The sequence below is a fragment of the Brachyhypopomus gauderio genome, chromosome 13 (assembly GCF_052324685.1).
Source record: "Brachyhypopomus gauderio isolate BG-103 chromosome 13, BGAUD_0.2, whole genome shotgun sequence".
In the NCBI taxonomy this organism is placed as follows: Eukaryota; Metazoa; Chordata; class Actinopteri; order Gymnotiformes; family Hypopomidae; genus Brachyhypopomus; species Brachyhypopomus gauderio.
Window position 1 is genome coordinate 14906804 of NC_135223.1, and position 25850 is coordinate 14932653.

General features: G+C 45.0%; 1 protein-coding gene across 7 annotated transcripts in view; it reads right to left on the reverse strand.

Moving 5' to 3' along the window:
- The window catches only part of ntng1a (netrin g1a), a 91820-nt gene that overhangs the window by 15476 nt on the left and 50494 nt on the right, over positions 1-25850 (reverse strand). For 6 of the 7 annotated variants that reach the window (XM_076971184.1, XM_076971186.1, XM_076971185.1 and 3 more), the window contains 2 exons: positions 7056-7228; positions 282-308 (listed from right to left, as the gene is read on the reverse strand). In XM_076971184.1, the coding sequence (XP_076827299.1) occupies positions 282-308; positions 7056-7228 (200 nt within the window). The remainder of the gene's footprint in view (positions 1-281; positions 309-7055; positions 7229-25850) is intronic. The other variant, XM_076971190.1, reaches the window with a different exon arrangement.

A 25850-nucleotide genomic window follows, 5' to 3' on the forward strand; every position in this document is an offset into this window, starting at 1 on the left:
AAAAAAAAAAAAAGGTTTGGTATGCATACAAGGCAACGGCTTCGTACGCCGCCTCTAAGAAAAAGGGCTCGCCCACATCATCGGACATGATTTTTAGGGAGTGGGCTAACCTTGCTATAATGAACACTTCCTAGCCAAGTTGCTGTGACCGCCCAGCTAGGTGTGACCGGCTGATCCACATCTGAAATGAACGACTGACACCAAGTGGACCAACAGGCCATGGAGGGCCAAAGGCAGGCATGGTGCACATTAAGCTTTTGGCTTTGGAGTAGGGTACTTACTAACTGGACCAACGTTATTTGGAACACCTGTAAAAGGGGAGAGAGAGATAGAGATAGAGTGAGAGAGATAAGGAGAAGGAGAGAGAGAGAGAGAGAGAGAGAGAGAGAGAGAGAGAGATGAACCATTGTGAGTTCAGAAAGAGTAGCTTGCATATTTTACACATCTACTAACATCCTACAGTATAATTTTGATTACCCAGAATTCACATTTAACATCATTAAAATATAAGAAAATACAGCATCCATACATACCCACACACCCCACATCTATGTGATGTACATATAAAAAGCTACTGTAGCAACTGTGGGTAGAGTTTCTTTCCCCAGAAGTCTGATATATTCAAGAATGCATTGTTTGATGGTTTCTAGAGGGGAAAATGTGGACTGTCTCGCTCTCCTGGTAGGTAGCTGTGTCAACCTAATACACATCAGAACTAGTTTATTCTACATCTGAACTGCACGCACCAAACCCAAACCCAGCTCTTCAGCTGTCAAAATAAGAGTGACAGAGATAGACAGAGAGAGAGAAGGAGAGAAAATTGCAAACACTTGGGATCACGCTGAGATCAGCATAAGGATAATACAAATAAACAGAAACACAAATAAATAAACAACAAACACAAAGGCATGCGGATGCTAAAATGGGAGTGTGTTGTACAACATTCCAGCCCCATTCTGTGCAGCGTGAAGAAGAGGAGGTGTAGGTTCGTGACACAGGTGGAGCACCTTCCACCCTGAAGACAGGACGTGTCCGGGCAGGGCGGAGGACGGATGGAGGAGGGATATTCCCTTCATGCGGCTACGTAGGGGATAGTTGGAGCCAAATTTAGGAACTTTTGGGTTGAGCGCCTGACAAACGAGAAGAGGCCCAACTCTCCAGCAGAGAGCACGTCCAGACGGCCAGACGGTAAGGACCACTGAAAGGACACACTGTGTGTCCTTGGAGAGGAGGCGGAGAAAGATGGATAGAGAGAAGGAAAATATACAGTATGCACACGCGCACACACACACATATATGTGTGTGTGTGTGTGTGTGTGTGTGTATACATACATATATACAGTATATGCATACACACACACACACATACACACACACATACAGTACACTGTCAATATTCACAGTCCACAGGGAGAGAGTGGGGGATAAATCCAGGACTTCATGGTTATTCACCGTCTTGCTTGTCTCCTAAAGCTGCCGGTCCCACAGCAGTGTCACAAAGGTCAGTCCATCATGCCCTACGGAGAACTGTGTGCTTTCAGCTCCAGGAGACTCCGAGCGCCTTGTGCCGGTCACCAGGCAGACCCTGGCCAATTGAATCTTTTGTTCAAGTGGAGGCCAAGCGGTGAGAGTAAAAGTACACCACTGTCTCGCCCACCCACAGAAGGGCTGGCGTGCAAATGCACCCAGATCTCAGGGCTGATGACTGGAGAGGCACAGAGATGTGGCTCCATTGGGCCGACACAGGGCTGCGGTGTAGAGGAGCAGGACTTCGCAGGACAAGAGCAGGACTATGCGGTGACAGCCCCACCTTCTGCTGAATTCAGCCTGCGCACTCTTAGCAGGACTGGACTTATGTTTTCCGGTTAGCTGCTAAGTAACATGATCTCTATGGTAAATGTGTGTGTGTGTGTGTGTGTGTGTGGCGTGGGCTGGGGGTATTTTTGTTACTTCTTTGTGGACAGGCTTTGGCCTGGAGACAAATGTTAAATATTGTGTATCACATCATTAGATTATTCTTCACTCAACGCCATCTCCTGTCTTGAGTACCTGCTGGATCTTTCGGTCCTGCCCTGATGCGAATGTACAGCCTGATACAGCAGCACATTAGGCAGCCTGTGTTTATTCCACACTTTATTGATTTCTATCATCACTACCCCTACGGCCCTGTAAGGTCATCATGGTGTGTGTGTGTGTGTGTGTGTGTGTGTGTGTGTGTGTGTCTGAGAGTGTGCTGGACAGATGAAATGAAAAGGAGCATGCGCACACACACACACACACACACACACACACACACACACACACACACACACACACACACACACACACACACACAAATACAAAGCAAAACATCTAGGAAGATGTTGCTATTCACAACATGTACTTCACATACATAATAATCTGTTTTTCCGACTGCGTCAAAATCACTCCATCACAAGTAACTAAATGAAAACCTTTCCCTTTCCACATGCAATTATGTTGTCACAACACACATTACTATATGAACCCCAACAACAGCAAAAAGACATCCATGTTGAAGAAATTCAAAACAAATAAATAAATGACACGCCCACACAGGCCCAAATGCATGTGGTGCTGACAGTTCATTTTTCAGCATCTCTCCCAGAGGTTGATGGGAAGCAATTAACCCAGCTAGGGAGATGCGCCTTAGCTGTCCTACTTTCTCACCATCCCGCCCACCAGCTAAGTGGTCCTGCTCTAGGGGTCTCCATTGGCCAGTCCCGCAAAACCCTCACGACTTTCCTGCTTCCCATTGGAAAGCCGGTTTGCCAATTAACCACCTATGGCTTGAGTCAGAAAGAGGCCACTTTCTCTTCCACTGGTGTCTGTTTTTTTTTTTTTTTTGTTTTTTTACCTTTCCTGTTGTTTTTGCTTGTGTCATTGAAATGATGGCTGAATATCTCCCGGCCTCATTATAGCATGTCTGGGGGAACCGCATCCTGACCTTCACTGTGTCTCATCTGTTTTCCCGCCATCCACCTGGACAATCCAGAACGCTTATCTCCTAAATTTCTACCCCGGGCAAAGTCGGTAATTACTTTCCCAGACCACAAGCATCTCCTGGCAATCCATCATCCTTCCTTTGGCAGCCACTGACTGTGACAAGCACCGGCAGCTCCAGTTTGGGTGCATGGGAGGGGGACAGGGAGCCGGTCCGCACCGAGGACCCGCTTAAGTCATTCTGCAGGATTTCTCTTCCTCTGGAGTGAAATTACAGCTCGTCCGCCACAGTGACCGTCTCTGTGAGCTGTGAGACTTCTGTGGAAGAGCGGGGAATAGATTTGGATTGAAGGTGGCAAGTGCGTAAAAGTGCCTGTAGCTGGGTTAAGATTCCAGGGATGCGAGTTCGTCTGGGAGGGAAAAAAGCCTCCGACGGAAGAAACAAATATTCGAAAGAGAGATTACCGTGGCTGGCACACGGAGCAAGATGAGGAGGCAGGCGAGTAAACAAGATGGGTCTCAGGGGAGAGCAGTGAGAGCAAAACAGAGAGAGAGAGAGAGAGAGAGAGAGAGAGAGAGAGAGAGAGAGAGAGAGAGAGAGAGAGAGAGAGAGAAAGGATGAGAGAGAGCAAGAGAATAAGCAAAAGAGAGTGAGTGAGCAAGAGACAGAGAAAGTGTGCAAGGGAAAGAGCAAAAGAAAGAGAGAGAGAGGAGAGACAAAGCACAAGAGAGCAAGAGAGAGATAGAGAGAGCAAGAGAAGAAGAGAGAGAGAGAGAGAGAGAGCAGTAGATACAGGATCTGCAAATTTAAAATGGAACCAAACAAACATACATCACGGGGGGGGGGGGGGGGGGGGGATGTTAAACTGAATAAACTGCATAATAAAATAACAGAAATGATGCAACCAGATCCAAGAGAAAGAGAAGATGGCCACCTGGCCTTTTAGAAGGCAATAAATAGAGCATCCCAAGAGTGTTGCAGACACAGAGACAGAAGATAGTGTTCATTACAGTTAGAATTACTTTCTCAACAGAATAAGATCTATTTTTTTCCCCAGGAACAATTTAAATGACAGAAGAAAGAGCGTAAAAGTTTTGGTCTGCCTTTCTGTGTCCACCTCTCCCTCACACCCTCTCACAGTCGCTAGCTCAGAGTGGGCCCCCTGCTCTTCTCCGCTCGTTTCTGTTGCGAGACGTTTGGGTTTTGTTTTCCTTTTCTCTCATCCATCACGGGTAAAGACAGTGTGAGGTGGAGGTAGAGTAGGGAGTGGAACACAGGGGAACACCTCAGATGGAGCGATGCATCTTGGTCTGAACTACGTCCTCCGATACGGCACCACTCGCCCAACCGTGCCATGAAGCCCCGTGACATCTGTCTCTCTGCTCGAACGTGAGCTAATTAAAACGGGGGAATGCTAGCTCCTGAGCTGGAGAGCATGGCGTAGCGAACGGTCCCTCACTCTTACTGTGCTTGTCATCTCCAGATGAGGCGGGAAATCATTTACAGTCAGGCTTTGTTCAAGGAGACCATGAGCACGAGCTGCTTCTTCCTCTGGGGACACGCTGCATGTAGCTCGGTGGCATCAGTGTGGTCTGCCAGTGACTTTCCTCATACAATCAACAGGGACACGTGGGACCAGACAGCAGAGCTGCTCCTTTTGGGTTTCATGATGTGAACTGGTTGATATTTACTCAACTGTTATAAAGCGGATGTCAGTGCTGAAGCAATTAAAAAAGAAAACACCTGACCAACGCTGTCTGTAGAGGAAAAAGAGCTTCAGCAGTAATGAATAAGAGCCACACTTGATGCGTGGAGTCCTAATTAATTCGAAGTAATTCTGAATGTTAAAATATGCCGGTTGCCCGGTAGGTTAGTTCTCTTTCCTTCCTCCTTTAGCTTCTGTCTGGTTTTCCTCAGCTGAGAGCCACAGTGATCTTCAGTTCTGCAGACTCTCAGTGGATCCACCAAGTTGGGCAGCCACACACAGTGCCATGTGATTAGCGTGTGGTAAATGGAGGTGTATCTGGAGATGCTGTCCGTCTGTATTGTGGCAGATGGGAGTGTGGCTCAGCTTGTTGTATTCTGAAACAAGTGTGAGCAAACGGTCCCCAGGGCACACTTTCATCCAGAGTCATTTACAGCTGTGCATCCGCCTGATTCGGAGGTCTGCATGTGCAGTTTAATCCTGTTAGCACGAGAGGATTGGCCGAACCGGGTGAGCTCGACAGAGTTTCAAACGCAGCGCTGACAAAGCCCAAAACCGACTGGGGCATTTCTTAACAGTGAGGTAAATGGACAGGGAATCTAGAATCCAACACTAAAGCTGTTAAAGCAAAACCCCATAAAGTGTGTGTGTGTGTGTGTGTGTGTGTGTGTGTGTGTGTGTGTGTGTGTGTGTGTGTGTGTGTGTGTGTGTGTATTGAAGCCAAGTCAAACTAAGTAAATTCTCTCTTTTTCATTTCCACTTTTTCATTAGCAGCTTGAGGGCTGTTGGATTTCTGGTGATCCTGGTGCATGTGCAGATTCGTCAGGATATGAGACTCCACTAGAAAGATCACGCAGCACTAACTTGGTTGCTACTGCCAAGTGCATGTAAATCCCATCATAGACGCCAGACGCCGGTGGCGTCCGGCCCGGAAACTCCCTCCTCCCCACAGGGACGGGATGGGGGGTTCTCCTCATTTCCTCTCTGTGGTAGAAATGGCCTGTCACAGCTGATCCTGTAGCTGCTCTCCTCCCTGCTCTACAACATGGGGCATCCAGCAAGGCCCACGCCGAGGGCTCCGCCTCCTTCCTCATGGACACCTCTTCCTCCTGGACACCTCTTCCTCACCCATCCCCGACACCAGCCACATTCCAACCCCAACACCACACGGATGCATAGCATAACACATTAAATCTTAATTAAGTTTCTCTCTTTGTTTCATTTATCTCCACTGGCCCGCCATATGGCACCTGATCAGTAGACAAAAAAAAGGAAAGAGTTGAACAATTGCCTGTGATTGATCTTAAAATTACACCGAGCTTGAGGTGAGACCCTTTTTTTCTATTAGAGATGTGAATTATCTTTATTCTGAAGGTCTGGAGGGAGTGTTAGTCTGGGCATTTTTGCCATTATTAGATTATGGATTTTCGTGCCCTCCCAACAGAGAGGTTAGGAGTTCTCTCCAAGACAGCGGAGGGCCCGCCGCTCAGCACTGCGACCAGCGTCCTCACTGCACACGGGAAATGTTTGATTTTTATTTTTTTAATAACGGCCTGTCAATCAAAAGCAGCGCTGCGTCCCCTCCTGAGCCTGGAGGGTGTCCCGCAGCTGTCGAGCTGTGCCGGATGCAGCCGGCACCAGAACGTCCCGCAACTATGCAGGAGATTCCGTGGCAAGAAACGACAACGCTGATGACAACAACAGTAATAATAGTTAAAGCAGGCTTTAATGTGACACATTCCTGACTCACAGGATGTCCACATGTAGGACCTGGATGAGGTGTCCAGGACAGCAGCCAAACCTCTATAATATATATAATGGCTGTATAATGTGTGTCCCAGTAGCATATGGTCTGTATTTAACAGTGTTAGTTTTCTTCTGGACTAGTTTGCCGTTTGGACCGTTGAAGTGTCTCCTGCCATCTGGATTGTCCTGGGCAGGCTATAGGGATTCCCTGGATCACACTAGCTTTATAAAGGCCCTGCCCACCCCCCTTGTCACCAGCCAGACTTTTACCAGCTGTGACCCTTGCTGTGTTTCACAAGGGAGATAAGATGATGCAAACATAATCCTTACATTCATGGCACTGAACAACATGTATATACAGATATGTGTGCTGTATGTAGTCACCACAGGCAAAATGGTTAAAGAGGCGATAAGCAGCATGTCCAGATGGGCGTCCCTCCGAGCTCAAAGGCAGGACGCAGGGTAATGGGCCCGGAGAGGAGGCGGGAAGCCTCTCGTCAAAGATGGACAGCACCGCTGGGTTCATCGTGGCCATTCGGAGTGTTTTGTAATGTGCATGTTAAAAAATGTGTGCAGATATACACACACGCACGCACACACACACAATGGGATGCAGGGGTGTGTGTCCACAGGCGTACTCACAGATATTGGCCGTTCCCTTGGGGATGGGCAGGTAAGAGCCAGCGCTCCACGCACGCCCCTGGTAGCTCCTCTTGCACCGGCCGCAGTCTGGGCCCGTGGTGTTGTGCTCACACTCACAGCTCAGCTTCTCCTTGTCAAAGACACAGCTGTTGGCATGAAGGTTGCACTTACACCTGTCAAGGGGGGGAGAAAGGAGCTCAGAACATCTTCACTCATTGATCCTGTTTTAATTGTGGCATTGCGGGAGAGACTGGGTGGGGATCTAAAAAACACATTTCAAGGCCAGAGTGACCTTGGAAGTTATTTGCATTGTGACTAAATGTACACCAGTATGTGGTGGTCTCCGGCTTCATAAAAAGCTGAATGAACTTCAAATGCAGTTCACAACGACAAGGTCTCCACAAAATTCACATAATTTCTTTTTGTTTTTTCTATGTCTCTCTCCCACTGTCTCCCTCACTTTCTTTCTTTCTCTCTCTCTCTCTCTCTTCCACTCTTTGTTTCCTGCAAACATTTAGGATAAGATGCTTATTTAGAATTGTCCCAGTCGAAAAGGCTCAGTCCCGTTCAGGTTCCATTCGTATCTGGAGGAGGGACAGCCCAGACAGCTCGGGCCACAAAAAGCAGAGAGCGGTGGGTCATGCCTCGGGGGCATACCGACTGCGACCGGGGCGAGATGTGCCACTGCCCACAAGGCCATGCAAAACAAAACACTTTATAACAAGCGGGCGAGTGATGGAGAAAGAAGGCCACATTGTGTGGTAGTGTCACAGCACATGTGCTTCTAATGCAGCACGCCTATCTGACAATACAAAGACTAATCACACTGTAAAAGTCTATTTTGACAAGCCACACTATCTAAACGCATACAGACTCCTTTACAAGACCACACAGGCCTGCTGTGTAATGGTAGTAAATCCAGCAGCCCATCAAATACTATCTACACGCCAGGTTTGTCATGTGATTTGAAACACACTCCAGACTAGAGGTAGGCAGGGCATGTGTTCTGGATGGATTTCAGATGGAAATGTTTTCCCCCAGATTCCTGCATCGTCTGCAGGCTTTAGTAAACAAATGTGAGCGCCTTCCTCTTCTGTCAATGCAAAAACAGCAGTGATGTTACTGCAGGGAGACAGAGAGGCCTCACTGTTGTCGTGGGGGGGGGGGGGGGGGGGGGGTGTTTACACAGGTGGTGGGGACAGGATACACCTGCACACCTCTGTCACACAATTCATACTCAGACTCCAGATCTGTCATTTAATGCGTCATTCCGTGTGACAAAGTCAGGCTGAGATTAGTGCCTATACTGTGGACAACTTGCTTCAGAAACCACATAAAATCATGATGGTACCAAGTGTCATTTAAATATATTTATGATCACTTTCACGAACCTTTAATAATACACATTTGCATGCCGAGAAAGAAAGAGAGTGGAGAGAGGACACAGAACATGAGGAAACATGACAGCTGGCGATCATGATTATTTGGTGACAGCTAGAATGCAGGTCTAAGATGCTTAGAATAATCCCAAAAGATAAATAGTGACAATTTAGAAAAACAATTCTGCTAAACCATTCTGCCTTCTGTGATGTAGTTTGGGGCTCATCTGTGTGTTGATGTCCAATTATGATGCACAGGAAGCTCATGACTAATGGTGCTTTTTTCTAGCTTGTGTGTGTGTGTGTGTGTGTGTGTGTGTGTGTGTGTGTGTGTGTGTGTGTGTGTGTGTGTGTGCATCCAATAAGGATGCTGAGAAGAGTCATTAAAACCCATCACACTGCAGATGAGAGGCGTGCGTGTGGCTATGACACATGGAGGTGCAGTCCTGGATAACTAAAGCGAGCTCCACTCCAGGTGGACACACGCTGTATAAACCTGAGTATTCTTTCCGAAAGGACTAATTTGCATGGGGGCCTTGGGACCTGCCCTGTTCCCCTTACACCTCTGCCCCCGATAAACCAGCATGTCAAGCCTTTTAAAACATCACACTTTGTCTCTAGATGGACACGGAGCCTTCTGGAATGGCACGAGATCAAATAGACTTGTTTGGGGCAAACGGATTAAATATCAAAATCTGATCGGAATATTCCACAATTTTAGTTTGAAGCTGTAAGATGCATAAAGACCTACGCAGCCAAAATCTGCTCATAATGTAAAAAACAACAAAGCAAAAACAATTTGCATTACGGACAGTATGCTTCCATTTAGTAATAATAATAACAAAAAAGTGAACACAAAACAACAATGTCTGCTGTGACGTGTGGTCTCCTGATACGCTCCATTCTGACAGAGATCTGCACATACTTTCAGGTGTCATTGTTGGCGTGACCTTCGGGTCCCCTGAACGGCAGCAGCGTTTGAATCATCAGTTCGGTACGCAACTAGGCTGCTCCAGCACTTTAATGAAGGAGACACGCCGTGATGCCTCCAGCATTTTTACCGTTGGCATGGCTGCATCGCCATTGGTGACGGAAAGCCTTTGTCATAATCCGGTCACTAAGGGAGACGGATGCTGACGTGCGCAGCTGTCCAGCGCACCAACGCAGAAAGAGTGTAATCAGACTTCAGTGGCATGTGTACTGTTGTGGGCTTCCGTAACATCACCTTCCGTCCGCATTGGAATCGGTGGGGAACTAGTACTCCTGTGTGTTGTCCATTCAGATATCCCCACTACAGGACAAGAGTCTATTATAAATGCACATGTGTTTGTAAGTTTCAATGAGACACACAGCCTTGGGTTACACCGAGAGAGGCAGCGTCTATCTTTCGGAGGTCACAGTATGTATTCATAGGAATACCCTGGAGGGAGTGAGTTCCAATTGCTCAGACAGGCTAATGTGGTACAATAGAGATCAATGCTGTACATCTGATTGCCTCACACCCCCCCCCCCCCCCCCCCACACACACACACACACACACAAAGTTCTCCAGTTCTCCTTGAAGGACAGGAGACAGAGCTGTTACAGAGTAATTTATTTATCTTCCACAGAAATTGGTGCTGTGCTACTGCCACGTACGCCTGCCTCCGTGCTGGCCTCGAGCACAGAGTCTGTGACCTCTACAATAATGGAGGCCTACCTGACTACACGGAGGCAGGCGGCACACCGGGACGTGAAGGACCAAAGCGATTTACCGACTGGCAGCAAAACGGGCAAATTCACGAAGCTCTCTCCTCTCTTTCTGCTGCAGTCTACGCGCTTATCAGTAGATAATTAATAGCAATTACCACAGAATGATGCCGACACACACACAGTCGGGCTTGCTGATCCAACCAAAACGAGTCAGAACGACACGGCGCTTAAGCACACCGAAATAAGTGAGGCAATTAAATTTAATCAAACGTGCAGGTGTTATTGTAACACAGTGAACTGGGTCACAGATTCGGTATGAATAAACGTTTCGCGCAAGTCAGCATATAAAAAAACCCCATAAAGAAAACAAGCTAGCGGTAATGGAGAGGAAATAACAGCGTCCGCCGCTTCCATTACACAATGGCAAATTGGAAGAGACTCGCAGATGCGGCGGCGGTTAACGGGAGACTACGAGCGGAATGGAGCACGATTAAGGGCCGAGGATAAACGGAGGCTTTCAGATTTATAGCCTACGCGTGGCCAGAACGGTAACTTCAGCTTCTCTCTCTTTCTCTCCACTCCTGCAGTAAGAAAGTCGCTTCGTTGAGGACTAAAACATGGTGCCTGAAGGGGTTTACTCCACAGTTTACGCATGGAGGTCTTGTGTTTATACTCACGGTCACCATTCCACTAAACAACTGCCTTGTTCTTATAGTCCTCACAACTAGTTTATTAGTTACACAACCCGTGTGTTAGTCATTTACTATGCATAGCTTTATCTTTGTCCTTACAGGGGCACTATTGTAATGTCTCCATGTCATCACTGGGTTTAGAGATGGTTTCTAACCCATTATCCTAATGATGAGCTGGAGATTGACTAACAAACTGCACATGAGAACAGATTATCTATGTAACTTTTACATGTACATTTAGAAGGAATTTCTAATAAAGAAGTCCTCAACGGTGCTGCCAAGTAGACATACACACATACGGTGATCATGGAATTGATCAAAAACAGCAGTAGGACACTGACCAGTATAGACCGCACAAACTTTTTTTATCCACAAGATCACCTACTTAATTTATTTTTGATGAGACTTATAAACCTGAAAGCAGGTGTGACCCAAACTAGTGTCAAAAGAAGTAGAATGAAAGATAGCAAAGAAAGAGGAGTAAGTTTGCTAACATTGGGCTTCATGACGGAACATCTTTGTATTCTCTTAAATTGCTCTTTTGTCATATTTGGTAAAAAAAAAAAAAAACGTGTTCCATCAGTCATCAAATGTTCATAAGTTCGGTAACCTGTGGGACGATATACTTGAACAGCTGTGAGTGTAAAAGAACACATCAATATGACACATTCAGTAGTGGAACTATAAGCTATTAAAGACATGAAAAGGTAATAAATATCGCTTGCTCATGCTGTCAGATAAGATCCCTACCATCAAGGAAATAAAGACGATATGGTTTGATATGAAATAATATTAAAAAATAAGTCAAGGGGAAGCTAGAGAGAACTCCTGTCATGATGGTAATGTTAAATGACATGAGCAATTTAAATAATGAATGTTGCTACTGCTGTCTTTTTGTTTGAGGCCAACGTTCCCAGTATGTGTTGTGCTTTTCTTACTTGGATTTATGCATAAATGTGTCTGTCTGCCTGTCTGCTGTTCCCAGGTTTCTGTGAGAACCGAGTCATGGAGAGCTTCTGTCTTGTAAGCAGGTAAGAACATGGTTGGTAATTGGAGAGGTCCACCTGCTACCAGCTCAAGAGGCACTTCGTCAGGCAGGAAAAACAATGCATTCTCCATGTGAGCTCTTGTTTTATAACCTTGAATGTATCAAAAGCCGTTTGTTAGTCAAAGAATAAGAAGTGTGTTCTCTCATCTGGCAGAAGGACGGAGGGAGAGGAGGTGAGGAAGAGCGTCAAAGTAAAAGCCAGTTTATTTTTAATTAGAAACACTCCCATGTCTGCTGCTTTCCTTGCCAGTAAATAAAAAAAATTATCATTTTAAAAATGGTCCATTTCCTCCACCAACACTTCTGAATTTTCTGTGTTTGGCCAGTGCAAAAGGACCAGGACCAAGACCATGATTCTGTCCCACACAGTTTTGACTAAATAATTTGACATGTTGAATTGACCTAATTGTTCATTGCAGGTGAGTGGGACAAAATCCTGGACTTGTACTTTCTGAACACCAACTACCCCTCCCAGTTTCTTAGACGCTGTCCCCTCACCCTGGTCTCCCTCTGTCGGTGACACCGAGCCAAGCTCCCTGGAGGCTGGAGAGCTCTACAGTCACTACAGTGTCTCCATACAAAAGAATGATGTGATATGAGCAGTAAAAAATTGTGGTGGAATTGTACATCTCCAACACTACGTCACATTATGGAAAGGGAGATGTTGATTTCAGTGATGTTCCCAATCCCCACAGCTCCAAACAGATTCCAGCAGGGATTCTGGGATATATGATGGTCAGCTGTGGTCCACCAAACACACACATCTCATCTTGCTAATCATATATTGTTAATTTGGTGACATTCTATAAACACAGAACTCAGAGTAAGGACATGCAAGATTGACAATGCAGTCACGGCTGTAGAACAGTGCTCGGTCTTTCCACAATAGCTCCAACACAACTCATGAATGTATGCTCTTTAGTTTAAGAGTTTAATCATGTGTATGCAACCGATACATTTGCAGCTACTGATGTGGCACACCACAGCTATATTGGTTCAGAATGGAGCTTCTCAATTGCTCCTTAAGGGGCAATGAGTAAGACACTCAACAATATCCATTACGAACCAACATAGTTGTTTTGTACCACATCAGTAGCTGCAAATGTAGCAGTAGCATACAGTTATTGACGATACACAATATCCATCTGATCTAAAGGGAGGAATGATGGCGGTTGTTGCTGTACATTTCTAGTTATCACCATGCATTACAAACACGAAGAGCTTCAGATTTACCAAATGCAAATCTGAAATTGCTTAAACAGCCAATTAAGGATCTGGAGCACTGAGCAAATGACCCTGCAGCTAGAAAACATTACATTAGCGTTTATAATGAGCCAAGCCAAATGAGTTTAATAAACAGTTCAGGGAGCACCAGCTCTCTCTGAATCTGTGGAGCCCACATGACAGTGAAGCCTCTGGTCCCAAAGACCTTACAGGTGTGTCCTCATATATGATTCATTTTAGATATTGAATATGAGCTGAGCTATTTAAAATGTATTAAGGACCATTAATTGGCAGGAAAATTGTAATTCAATCACCACTACACACACACACACACACACACACACACACACACACACACACACACACACACACACACACACACACACACCACTCATAACCTTTATGAAACAAATGAAAGGGAAAAGATAGACAGCAGAAATACATTTATAACACTACTCAATTACACGTCAATCAGTGAGCACAGAGCTGTTACTCGCAACACCCAGATCAATACGAGTGATTGAGCAGGACTAGGGGACTGATCTACTCATGTGGGCTGTGTATTGCTTTAGTCGGGGAAAGCACTGTGAGGAGAGACTGGTCACAGAAACTAGACGCGATTATGCTGACGTGCGAAAAGCAGACGTCCTTTCGGGTGTGAGCCGCACATTTTGCCTATCGCATCTTTCATGCAGTTAGCAGTGATATAAACCATAATTTCATATTATGGTATATCTGAATAAGAAGGGCCAAAGGTCCATGTGGTCCATACTAATAACGGAATTCATGATTATATTGATCATAGGCAGCTGCAAACCAATAAATCAGCAAGATTAATACAGACAGCCTGCTACAGAGGGGCATGGTTACACAAACATTCAAAACCAATTTTAGCATTTGTTGCATTGGGCCATAAGGTTTCAAATGTCCATTTTTACAAGATGACAGTCTGAAATATTTCTTTGACATCCGAGGCTTGACTAATTTCCACAGTAGGTTGAGATGCCCTTTAGTGTCAGGTCTTTTTTCCTGAAGTCCTAAGCAGTCCCTGCAACAGGCTGGGCAGGGGGGGGGGGGGGGGGGTTCTGCAATAACAAGGCCTTCTGGGTAATTTGTGACTGGGCCACTAAGACAGGTGGAATGTTCTGCTTGGACATGCTGCTGTTCTGTTGGCGTCTGGGTCAAACTGGCCACAGTGTAAAGTGGCCCTCTCTCTCTCGTACACACACACACACACACACACACACACACACACAGCATTCTCTGACAGACTGATCACAGTAAGAGCTCCTCCCAAGTGAACATGAAAACCTTGGTGTTCTTCCTCCGGCTTGCGTTTGGCGTTTACCTCCGTGCGAGGGACCTGCCACGCACGCCTCTGGCTGCACTGCTGCCGCGAGGCTCTCAAACATCTCCATTTATTTTAAATTCAGCGAAATACGAGAGCATCCTGCTTCCTCTCACACAGCAGCTGAGCTGCTGATCTTTTTGCGGTGAACTTGCTAAGATGAACGCTCTGCGATCTCTCTCCCCCGGGCACCACTGATTAACGTCTCCCAGTCCAGCACCAGACATGGGCGGGCGCGTGCAGATGTGGACGAGGTCAAAGTTCCACCAGCGTTCTGTGTCCTACAGTGCCGTCAGCCCGACCGTCTGTTCCACGGGTCAGGATGAGGACTGTTAGCATGAAGTGAGCAGGGACACAGCACACACAGATGAACCTCAGTGTTACTACAGAGGGCTTTCAGTAGCACTAGCAAATGAAAATTATTTCAGTGGCTGAATTTGTATGTGTGAGTGGACGTTTGTGTGTGTGTGAGTATTGCTGGAGGGGGCATTGACAGATGTATTCTGCAGAATAGAGTGAGATTTCAGTTTATAATGGACTGATTGCTGAGTGGAGTGCTGTTTTTTGCCTTTTCTTCATTTAATTCAATGCATAATGTCACAAAGGATGCCACATTATAAAGTCCAACATATAAATTTGGTTTTATATTATCAAACTAAAATTGTGCAGTCACAGTTTCAAAAACAACTGCAACTAGAAACATTGCTAGGTGAAATTAAGGATCCAAAAGTCTACATCCAAAAAGTCAAATAGCCAAGACACTGGCAATGGAACTGAAGAATGGCCTAGGGTTGAAGTTGTGCACGGATGCCATGTCACATGCTGGTGAGGGGTCTGCTGGGAAGGGGGCGGGTCACAGTGAGAGGGGTGCTCATGAATATGCAGAAAAAGAACTACACTGAGCTGCAGGATAAAGAGGCCCACTACACTGTTACAGAATCTCCCATTCATTAAGCAGGTCATGCCTTTGAATGATGAATGTGTGCACTGGATCATGAAATAAGGAGAGAAAAAATCTGAAATAAGGGGAAAAAAACAGAGAGAAAGGGGGAGCAAATGAAGGAATAAGGAGAAAATTTGGAAATAGCCCCTGTTGAGCCCCTGTTTACAAAGCACAACGGATGAAATAATTTTAATAGAGATAAAACATGCTTTGTCTACAAGCACACTTCAAACAGATCACAGTCCTCCTGCAGACGTGTTAATTATAGACACGTTTACAGAATAGTCCAGCAGTTTTGGTCAGAACTCTAGGGGGCTGTGTTCTGGCACATGTCTCTGATTAACAGGGAGCCTGCACTACTGAAGGCTGCTGGACAAGCGAGTGGTCTGGGATGGAACTCTACAATATACCACGACCCAAAGCACTAACCTCTAACCTCCTACTGTTCACAAAACAGGGTTCTGGGGTGTGTGTGTGTGTGTGTGTGTATGTGTGCGATGACTGGAAAAGCTACATACATAAAAGAGAATGAAGAGGAGACAGACAACAGTGTAATCCAGCAATCCAGCAGTGTAATAAGGAGAGATAAGAGATGGACTTGTCATTCAGTACACATACACGCACTCCACACCCAAAACATCAAAATTCAATTAGTGCTTGTGCATGCATTGCTAATTTCACAGTGCCATACTGCACAATGAAAAATCAATGTTCAAAATCACAGTAACCTTATCAACTCTCCAGTATTTTGCACCTCAGGGGAAGATGGGTGTTTGTGCATGTGTGTGTTTACAGAATACAGAAAATGTGTTAAATGCATTTTTTGTAAGCATAGTGTTTTTGTGTGGAATGTACAGTCTATGGGTACATATAGAGTGTGTTTATAGTGAGTGTATCCTGCACTCTCCCACATCACTCCACTACTGTGGTCACTCCACTCCTCTGGTCACTCCACTACTGTGGTCACTCCACTCCTCTGGTCACTCCACTACTGTGGTCACTCCACTCCTCTGGTCACTCCACTCCTCTGGTCACTCCACTACTGCAGTTAGCTCACTGGCTTCCTGTAGCAGCTTGTATCTGGTGTAAAACTCTGATTCTTGCCTACAAGGCCAGAATTAGACCCCCTCCCTTCTTGATGGCACTGGTCAAACACAGACCCTTCCAGCTTCACATACGGCCAGCCGGCCACACCATCCATCAACATTCCTGCATCGTGACTCTTCTCCGTTCTGATACCCTAGAATGAAGGTTCCCTGGAATGAACGATCCCTGGCTGTCTCAACCACGCTGTCTTTAACAACTGTCTGAAGATGAAAAGCTTTGAAAAGCACTTCAAGCTAACCTACATATACACCAGTATTACAATTCTTGTCAGTCGCTTTGATGCATTTCTCGAATCATTGTGAAGATTTGCACACCTGCATTGTTTTGAGAAGTGCATTTCTCAAAACATTTTGTACAATTAGCACCACACAATGCATGACCAGCAAAAGCCTGTCACGAGCTTAAGGTCCCATACTCATGTACCAAAAGTAAGTTTGTATGTATGCCTTGTGTCATTGATTATGAACATGACAGAATACTTCTCACCCCTGTCAGCCATGTTGTCATATATCATACTCTGTAAATATTTTTGATTACTAAGGTTTTGAGGACAATGACTGAATTTGCATAAGACTGCACATTTCTATAGTATAAAGTTATACAATACTGTATGTGGGAGACTCATTGCAAGAGACTGGACTGTAAACACAGTAAACGGGCACAACTGTACAAGCACCCCTGCAAGTAAAACTACAACCTCTACACCTTCTGATGTTCCTGTCTGTCGGGCCACGGATTCTCATCCACAGCACAGTGGATTTCCTCTTTTGCAGTGCAGTGTAGAAAGAATCTTCTGGAATGTCTTATCCAGCCTCTGCAGGCTTCTACTGTGATGTTCTCACATGTTACAACCATGGCAGTCAGCAATGTCATCTTCTATATGGGCTTGTCAGTTGAAGGTTCATACTGTAAGATGCACCTCTGAGCTATTTTAGAGAGCCGGATGAGCATTGGCTGATCTAAAGCTTCACACACTCTCCTTCATCATTGAGTCATGATTCACCCAATCATCAGTTCAGGAGACGTCGAATAGAGATGTATAAAATATACTTTATAGGTTATGACTACTGGTTCAGTACTTTTGAATGTAATGACTTATGCAATGAACTAATGCTGATATGTTCTAGGGGGCAGGACTATTCAACACAGAGTAAGTATAATATATTTTGATCGATATGACAAAGGAATCGATGATGTAGGAAACAGCAGACAGTTGTACAAAATCATTTGCTTCATAATACCAAGCATTTGGTATTTGTCCAAGGTGAGTGAGAAATTACTTTCATGATGTGCACAAGACTAGATGATGGGGAGGTGAGACAAGTCATTTTGAGAAATTCAATTCTGATATGCAAAATGCACCAAAATCACTGAGAAAAAAAGATTACAGATTAGCACTTAAAAACTGTCTGATGTTCTATTGCATTATATTGTTTTGTATTTTTCAGCACCTTCAGCACACTTGTTTCCGGTTTAAGGACATTTTTGGACTATTTGTGCTAGCTAAGAATACTTTAAGGTTGCTTCTGTGAGTAGAACGCTAAACACGTTGTAAGTCACTGAGGACAAGTGTGTCTGCAAAACACCATAAATGAAAATGTGATTGTAAATGAATGTGTGCTTCCCTGTCATATGTGTTTGAAGTGAGTTCAGTGAGCTAGTGCATGGATGCGTTGGTCTATAAGATGTCATGTCAGTATGTCAGTATGTATTGCGTGTGTCTGTGTGTGTGAGGCAGTTTTGTGTAAGATGGAATGATAGGAGCTATACCCCCCCCCCAACACACACACACACACACACACACACACACACACACACTTGTCAATGGCAGTCATGAAGCAAGTATGACCATGAAGTACTTCATCACTAAAGCATCACTAAGCCACTAAAGCAGCATCACTTTAAGAGCCGTTAACCTCAGTGATAAACAGGAATGAAGGAAGCTTCGAGCTCCCACCTGTACCAGCATCCAGCATCCTGTGGCAGCCTGTGAAATCTCTCTTTAACTCTCCCGCTATGCCTCACTCATGGAACATGGAACAAACATTCTTATGCTCAAATCTCAACCTGCAATCCTTTGTAGATTACATTTTTCTCAGTCGGTTTGGTTCATTTCTCAGATCAGAATTGAAATTCTCAAAACAGTTAATTCAGTCTCCACATCTCCTTGTCACTTGTGCACATCATAATTGAATTTCTCCTTGTGTTTAACATTTTCCAAATGCTTTTGTACATATTGCAAATGGACATGGGCAGTTGTCTGTTGTTTTTTACATTATGTGTTGCTTATGTCATGTTTATCAAAACATGGATTGTATTGTATGGATTACAATTGATTGTTGTATGGATTGGCTGTTGAATTGTCTTACCCTCCCAAACATTTAGTCTTTAGGTCATCGCCTAGGTCATTATATGCAAAAGTGCTGAACATGTTGTCATAATCTCTACGGCATCATTTTACATTTATTTAGTTAATTTTTTTTGTTACATTTTGGTAATTTATCCTAATTTGATTAAATTGTTTGCAAGTGAACATTCAGTTACAGTAAGAAAGGGAATTGGTGAAGGCTTAGATCAACCAATGGTCTCAACCACAGGTCAGAGGTGCGTCTCATGAACCTTTACTGTAATTGGCAAACATTTATAGACGCTAAACATGGCAGTATCACAAAGTCTCATAATGGAAAGACAAGGCCATGTATAGGGTGAACAGTCAATAGGAGAAGTAAGACTGTGGTGTAGAGGGGTAAGACTATGGTGTAGACTGTGTGGTGTAAGGCTGAGGGGACAAAACAGTGAAATACAGTAAGGGCAACAATTGTGGACCATGTTTTACATGTAAGTCATGGTCTCACAATGGCTGAAGCTGGTTGCTGGGTGCAGCCGAATATTGGAAGATCAACTGTGTCTTCAATCGTTCAAACATTTCATAGAGAAAACATGTATGTACTGTAATTCAGAAATGTGCTCTCTGCTGTAATGCTGCACATTGACATGCTTTCTGACATGTTATTCTTTTTTTTGCATTTTTGCATTCTTATACCATGTAGGATATCAAGACTAGCTCATAGTGGTAGCAGAGGTTCAATTTTCACACAGCAAGAGGAGGCTGTATGTGCTCAGGTTGTTTTGAATGTGTAGAATAAGTTTCTAATTTTGCAGTTTTTCCAGTCAGTTGTCTGTCTTTTCTGAATTTCAGTCAGTGTTTTTGTCAACAAATTGCAGTGCGAACAATACCATCAAACAATATTGCTGTACAAATTTGATTCCAGTCCAATTTCTTGCTATCAGTCTCCCACATAAAGTCATGTGTAACTGTGTTCCGTCTGTAGTTTTGTGTGTATGTGTGTACCATGTATTTGATATACCACAGAATGTGCAGCGTTCTTGAAATCAAAAGCTTAGCTAGTGTCCATCAGAATATACAGTCTACAATGACTGTGACTTATAGTTGCACTGACAACATGACTAAGTATTTTGACTGCCTTGTTCATAGGCAATGGCACACAGACTAGATATTCTGATGGCACTGACAAATCGACTGACCTAAATATTTGATTTTGGGGCAAAAACAAAGAATTTTGAGTGAAGTATGTGATTTTGCCGGTATTTCATTGAGTTTTGCTGTTTGCACTAACTGTTTTGAGAAATGCACTAGTTGTGATGCCAATGTAAAGCATGATGTGAGAAATGAACCAAACAGACTGGGAAAAACTGTAATGGCAGTGAGTCTCTTCATCATACACATTCAGGCACTTGAATAGGCAATGTGTTAATGTGTGTGTGTGTGTGTGTGTGTGTGTGTGTGTGTGCATGCAGGCGTGCACATGTCCTTGTTACGTCTTCTGTGTGTGTGCGTTTGTTGTTCTGTTGTGCACGGGGACTCTACGGGCCCTGCCCACCACTGCCTCGCCTCTAATTGGACATGCTCTGCTTTGAACGTTCTTCAGGCAGAGCACCTGTGAACCATGAATGTGAAAAAAGGAGGGAAACAGAGAGTGGGAGAGAGAGAGAGAGAGAGAGAGAGAGTGTGTGTGTGTGTGTAAGACATGAGTAGGAAGACCAGAGGGAGGTGTAGAGGGAGGAGAGAAGTAGAAGCTGATGGAGCAGAACATGGCATATCTATGTAGCCCAGCTACCAGATTCCTGTGTGTGTGTGTGTGTGTGTGTGTGTGTGTGTGTGTGTGTGTGAGAGAGAGAGAGAGAGAGAGAGAGAGAGAGAGAGAGTGGGAGAATGTGAGAGGCCTGTCTGCCACTAGTGTTTGAAGATGGACAGATGAGTGTGTGTGTGTGTGTGTGTATTCAAGCAGTATTCACTGCCATGTCTGCTAGCATCGTAGGCCACATGCTACCGCTCTAATTAGTGGTGGGTAAAAATGCCCCCCCACTTTTGCTTCTTTTTCCTGCCCATTGTTTGTGTAAATTATTAAAAGCAGACAGTAAACATATCTCCCCTCGAGGTGCCACCCACAACAGCACTGTCAACAAATCCACCTCCTAATGCCCAAAAAGTGTTTCGGAAAAGAAGCACTGGTTTGTGTGTGTGTATATGTTTGTGTCTGTGTGTGTTTGTGTATGTGTGTATGTGTTTATGCTTGCCACCGACATTTTTTTCCTGACAGTAACACTTTACCAAATAACATTTCAAATCTCATCTGTTTTTATTTAAATACAAATGAGGAAAGAATTCAAATAAAATTTCATTCAAATCCCCTGAGTGGTTGTGCTTGCGTGAGAGAAAAAGACACATAGACAGTGAAAGACTCTGTTTAAGAAAGTGTGTCTTTGTTAGTCAGAAAAATATGTTTATTTCTGTGTGTTTGTATGAGTGTGTGTGTGTGTGTGTGTGTGTGTGTGTGTGTGTGTGGTGCTTCTACATTCATTTAACACCCCTAACCACCACCCCCACAACCACCCCCACCCCCACCCCACATTTATTAGGCCATCTGACCTCATGACCCCTTCCCCCTGCTTCCACTTATAACACCCTCTTCCCCCGCGTCAACACACCGGTGCATTACCAAACAACACACGCGTCATCTGCCCATAACACTGCAGCCAGATGGAGAAGTTTGCGCCAGTGCTGCACCTGCAGGAATATCCGGAGCAGCCAAGTGCATTAGCACACTGCTGATTGAGTGAAGGCAGCAGAAAGCTCCCTATGAGGTGAGCAGGGCGTCCTCTGGGAAGGAGAGGGCTGTGTGGCCTTAATAACTAGAGGAACATTTGGGAAGTGCCCCAGAGACCCTTGCTGATTACCCACACCAGGCAGCCAGCAGACGTTTTGCCCTGGGAAGTCAAACACTGTTCTACTGAGCACAGTAGCAGTTTTTCCCCTCTCTCCCCACACCTTTTTTGTTGTATATATTTTTTTTTCTTTTGTGTGTGTGTGTTTGTGTGTGTGTTTTCCTTCTCATGAATTTCTGAGTCAAACCCAATTCTACCCTGGATGTTAAATCCAGAGAAAATGTGAGAGATGTATTTTTATATAACCATTTTTTCCCCGCATGCAGTCTACATTGCAAACGAGGCTGTATGTTCATTGCCAAGCTTGGGCCACTGGCAGGCTAATGACAGCAGGGCTCAGATCCAGCCCCCAGGGGTCAGGGTGCCTTGCCCAGGGACCCAGCAGCTCAGGGCCAGGTGCTCAGAACGGTGCTCAGAGGACAGTGAAGGCATTGGAATCCACAGTGCGCTAGCACAATGTGTTCCTTCACCCAGGCCCAGTCACTGCTATGGTTTTGCCATGAGGTTCAAATGTTCTAACGTTCAGCAAATTGGTGGAATGTCAGAAGGAGCCTTCTGGTAAGTAAGGGTTAATCCACATCAAAAGCGCGCGTTAAACGATTTTAATGCACGACTCTGTAAACAAAGAGCCAGCGAAGGGTGCTCGTCTCCGCTACACTCCTTAAAATCTTACAGTGCACAGCTTGAAGTGGATTAACCCACTTATTCCATGGCTACTACATCCACATGTATTTATGAAAACACAATTTCCCGAAGCCAAAACACATTTATTTGGGACTTTCTTCTCACACTCACTAGCGTATTTTGCTTGAATGCAACCCAAGCTGGTGTCACTAATTCCATTCAACCCATTGTTAAATCACACGTTCCGTTGCTAGCTGTTGTTAAGTCTAACATCCCGTTACTAATTCCACTGTTGCCAAGGCACTAGTCACAGACTGTTCACAGAAAATCATCAAGAGGCTTAGCTACACCAGTACAGGTCACAGAATTATAATACGGTGTTGTCATTGTGCACAGACTGTTTAACCCTTGTATTGTGTTTGGGTCAGTTTTGACCTGCTAACACAAAAGATGTGGGCAGGTTTCTAATACAAGAGTTAACCAACATTAGTCTGTGACCAGAATATGAATACATACAAAGTTTGATACAAAGTTGTGTATTGATGTTGCTTTTGGTCAGCACATAAATATAGAACATCGATTAAGACTGAACACCTGCGCAGAATACGGTTTTAATTCACACCAACCAGCCAATCAGAATCAAATAATTGTTTCCCTGCCTTGATATAATTGGGTCTAAACCTCACAACATCATACAGCTCTGGGATATCTGGGCAAATACTACTGTAAAATGTAAGTATGAGAATTAATATATCACATAGGATGAAAGACAAGCACAGACACCAAAGGAGTAGGTCACATGGTGATGGAGAAAAAGAGACAATGAACATACTATTCACCCCATACTGGAGTTCCTATCAGGATGCACCGCTCACCCACTTTACCCCAAACACACACATCTCAAGAAGGGTAAAAGGGTAAAAGAACTCTCCGAAGTGGGTGCAAGCTGTAGCAGCAGACCTAGAAACACAACTGTTGGTGTCCTGGGTACGTTTGGGGCCCCCGGAGAAAAGGCAGGGTGAAAATTCTCTCCTGTTTAATTTGCCCTCCACTGACAGGGGAACGGCCTCGTGGAGTCAGCTTGTGAAGTTGCTACGCCAAGTGTGTGTTTTTACATATTAAATTGTTTTCTTGGGTGAGCTGACATATGGAAATGGTGTTTGTGGATAACAGTGTGACGGAATGATGAACGAGGTGCCGGAATCGATCGGGTGTGTAATTACACTTCATCACCCTCCCTCCGCCTGCCGCTACTGCCACTGTCTCTCCCAGCCTACATTTCCCACAATACCATATGATTCGCTGGTCCACTCGCATCAAACACACAGAGGTATAATAGTTGCCAATGTTAAGGGAGGTCAAACAGAGTATGTTTATCATTCAGAATGCAAAAGAATAAAAAAAACGACATCCATCCGATTAGCTGTAGCCTTGAATTAAATAAATCCTTAAGGGTGTTTAAAAGGAAATAAGACTTATTTCTTTGATGGCAGCATGATTAAGACATGATTAGCTTAAAACGGATTAAGGGGAAGAAGCTGTAGCGGCTGTGAGAGCTCGGGGTGGCCGTCTGGGTTGGATACGCTGATGCAAAAGGAACGATTTGAGCAGGACACTAGCCAATGACTTATTCACGAGGAAGAGGAGGAAGAGGAAGGGGGAGGAAAGGCAGAAATGCTCGAAATTAGCACAAATAGATTATCTGTCGTCCAGTCCTCGGGCACAGGATGTGCTGAGCAGGAGCCGGGGGAGGGGTGGGTGACCCCGTGGGGCAGAGGGGGGCAGGACGGCGGCACAGTGGGGGCAGGATGCTGTTAAGCGATCAGTCATCTTCTCCTGCACCGGCGGAGGAAGGGACAGGACGGGCAGCCAAAGCAGCGGCATGGAGGAGTTTGCCAGGTGCAGAAATGTCCTTCCGTCTGCCAGACTACCTGCAGGAGGAGCAGCACCATTCAGCACAGGCTAACGGGGCCTGTCCCAGATCAAATCCTCTTAGGACACGTGAAAAGAAGAACCGGACAGACAATAAATAAAATGCTAAGACAGTATAGAAAGAAATCTAGTGTAATGTGATTGTAAAATGAAGTCTGTGAGAAGTCTGTAACCTGATGATTACAACACCACAACCACATCCATCTTCACAATACCACAACCACACCTGTCTTCAAAACACCACAACCACATCCATCTTCACAACACCACAACCACACCTGTCTTCAAAACACCACAACCACATCCATCTTCACAATACCACAATCACACCTGTCTTCACAACACCACAACCACATCCATCTTCACAACACCACAACCACACCTGTCTTCAAAACACCACAACCACATCCATCTTCACAACACCACAACCACACCTGTCTTCAAAACACCACAACCACATCCATCTTCACAACACCACAACCACACCTGTCTTCAAAACACCACAGCCACATCCATCTTCACAACACCACAACCACACCTGTCTTCAAAACACCACAACCACATCCATCTTCACAACACCACAACCACACCTGTCTTCAAAACACCACAGCCACATCCATCTTCACAACACCACAACCACACCTGTCTTCAAAACACCACAACCACATCCATCTTCACAACACCACAACCACACCTGTCTTCACAATACCACAGCTACAACTATCATCACAATAGCACAACTACACCTATCCTACCAATTCTGTAACCACACACCTTTCTAATATCACACCCACACATATATTTTAAATACTACATCTACACCTACCCTACCAATATTACACCCACACCCATCATTTAAATTCTACATCTACACCTACCCTACCAATACCCACACCCGTCTTCACTCTATCACAACCACCCCAGCCTCTAAAAACCACAATCACACATATTCTCTCAATACCAAACCATATCTGTCCTTCTAATAAATAGCCATGAAGCCTTTTCCTCCTTCTCTTTTTAATAAAGAGTTTAATGCAATCCACCAGCAGCTGCCAGTCAAAACGCAATCAAATCCCAATACAGGTCCATTAGGGCCGGGGCTGTGAAGAGCGCATGTGCCGTATCAGGCAGCCTCAGTCTCTGCCTGTCCTGGCCGCGTGTGCTGGCCTGCCCTGGGTGGTCCCGCCCATCATCTAGGCCTGCCCTGGGTGGTCCCGCCCATCATCTAATGGAGCAGTGCCTTGTAAGGCCCCAGTGCCCAGCTGCCTGTTTAGAGATACGGTTGGCCAGCCACAGATAGCAGTCACATAGAGGAACACTAACATGGGCCATTCATTCAGACAGAGAGGGAGAGAGAGAGATAGGGAGAGAGAGAGAGAGAGAGAGAGAGAGAGAGAGAGATAGGGAGAGAGAGAGACATAGCAATCACTATAGTACACTGGTGAATTACCAGCTTACCTGCTATTCTCTCTCTCTCTCTCTCTCTCTCACTCTGTCTCTCTCCATTTTCAGCTGTGATGTGCCTGACTGCAGATGTCTATGAGGCAGAACGTTTCAGA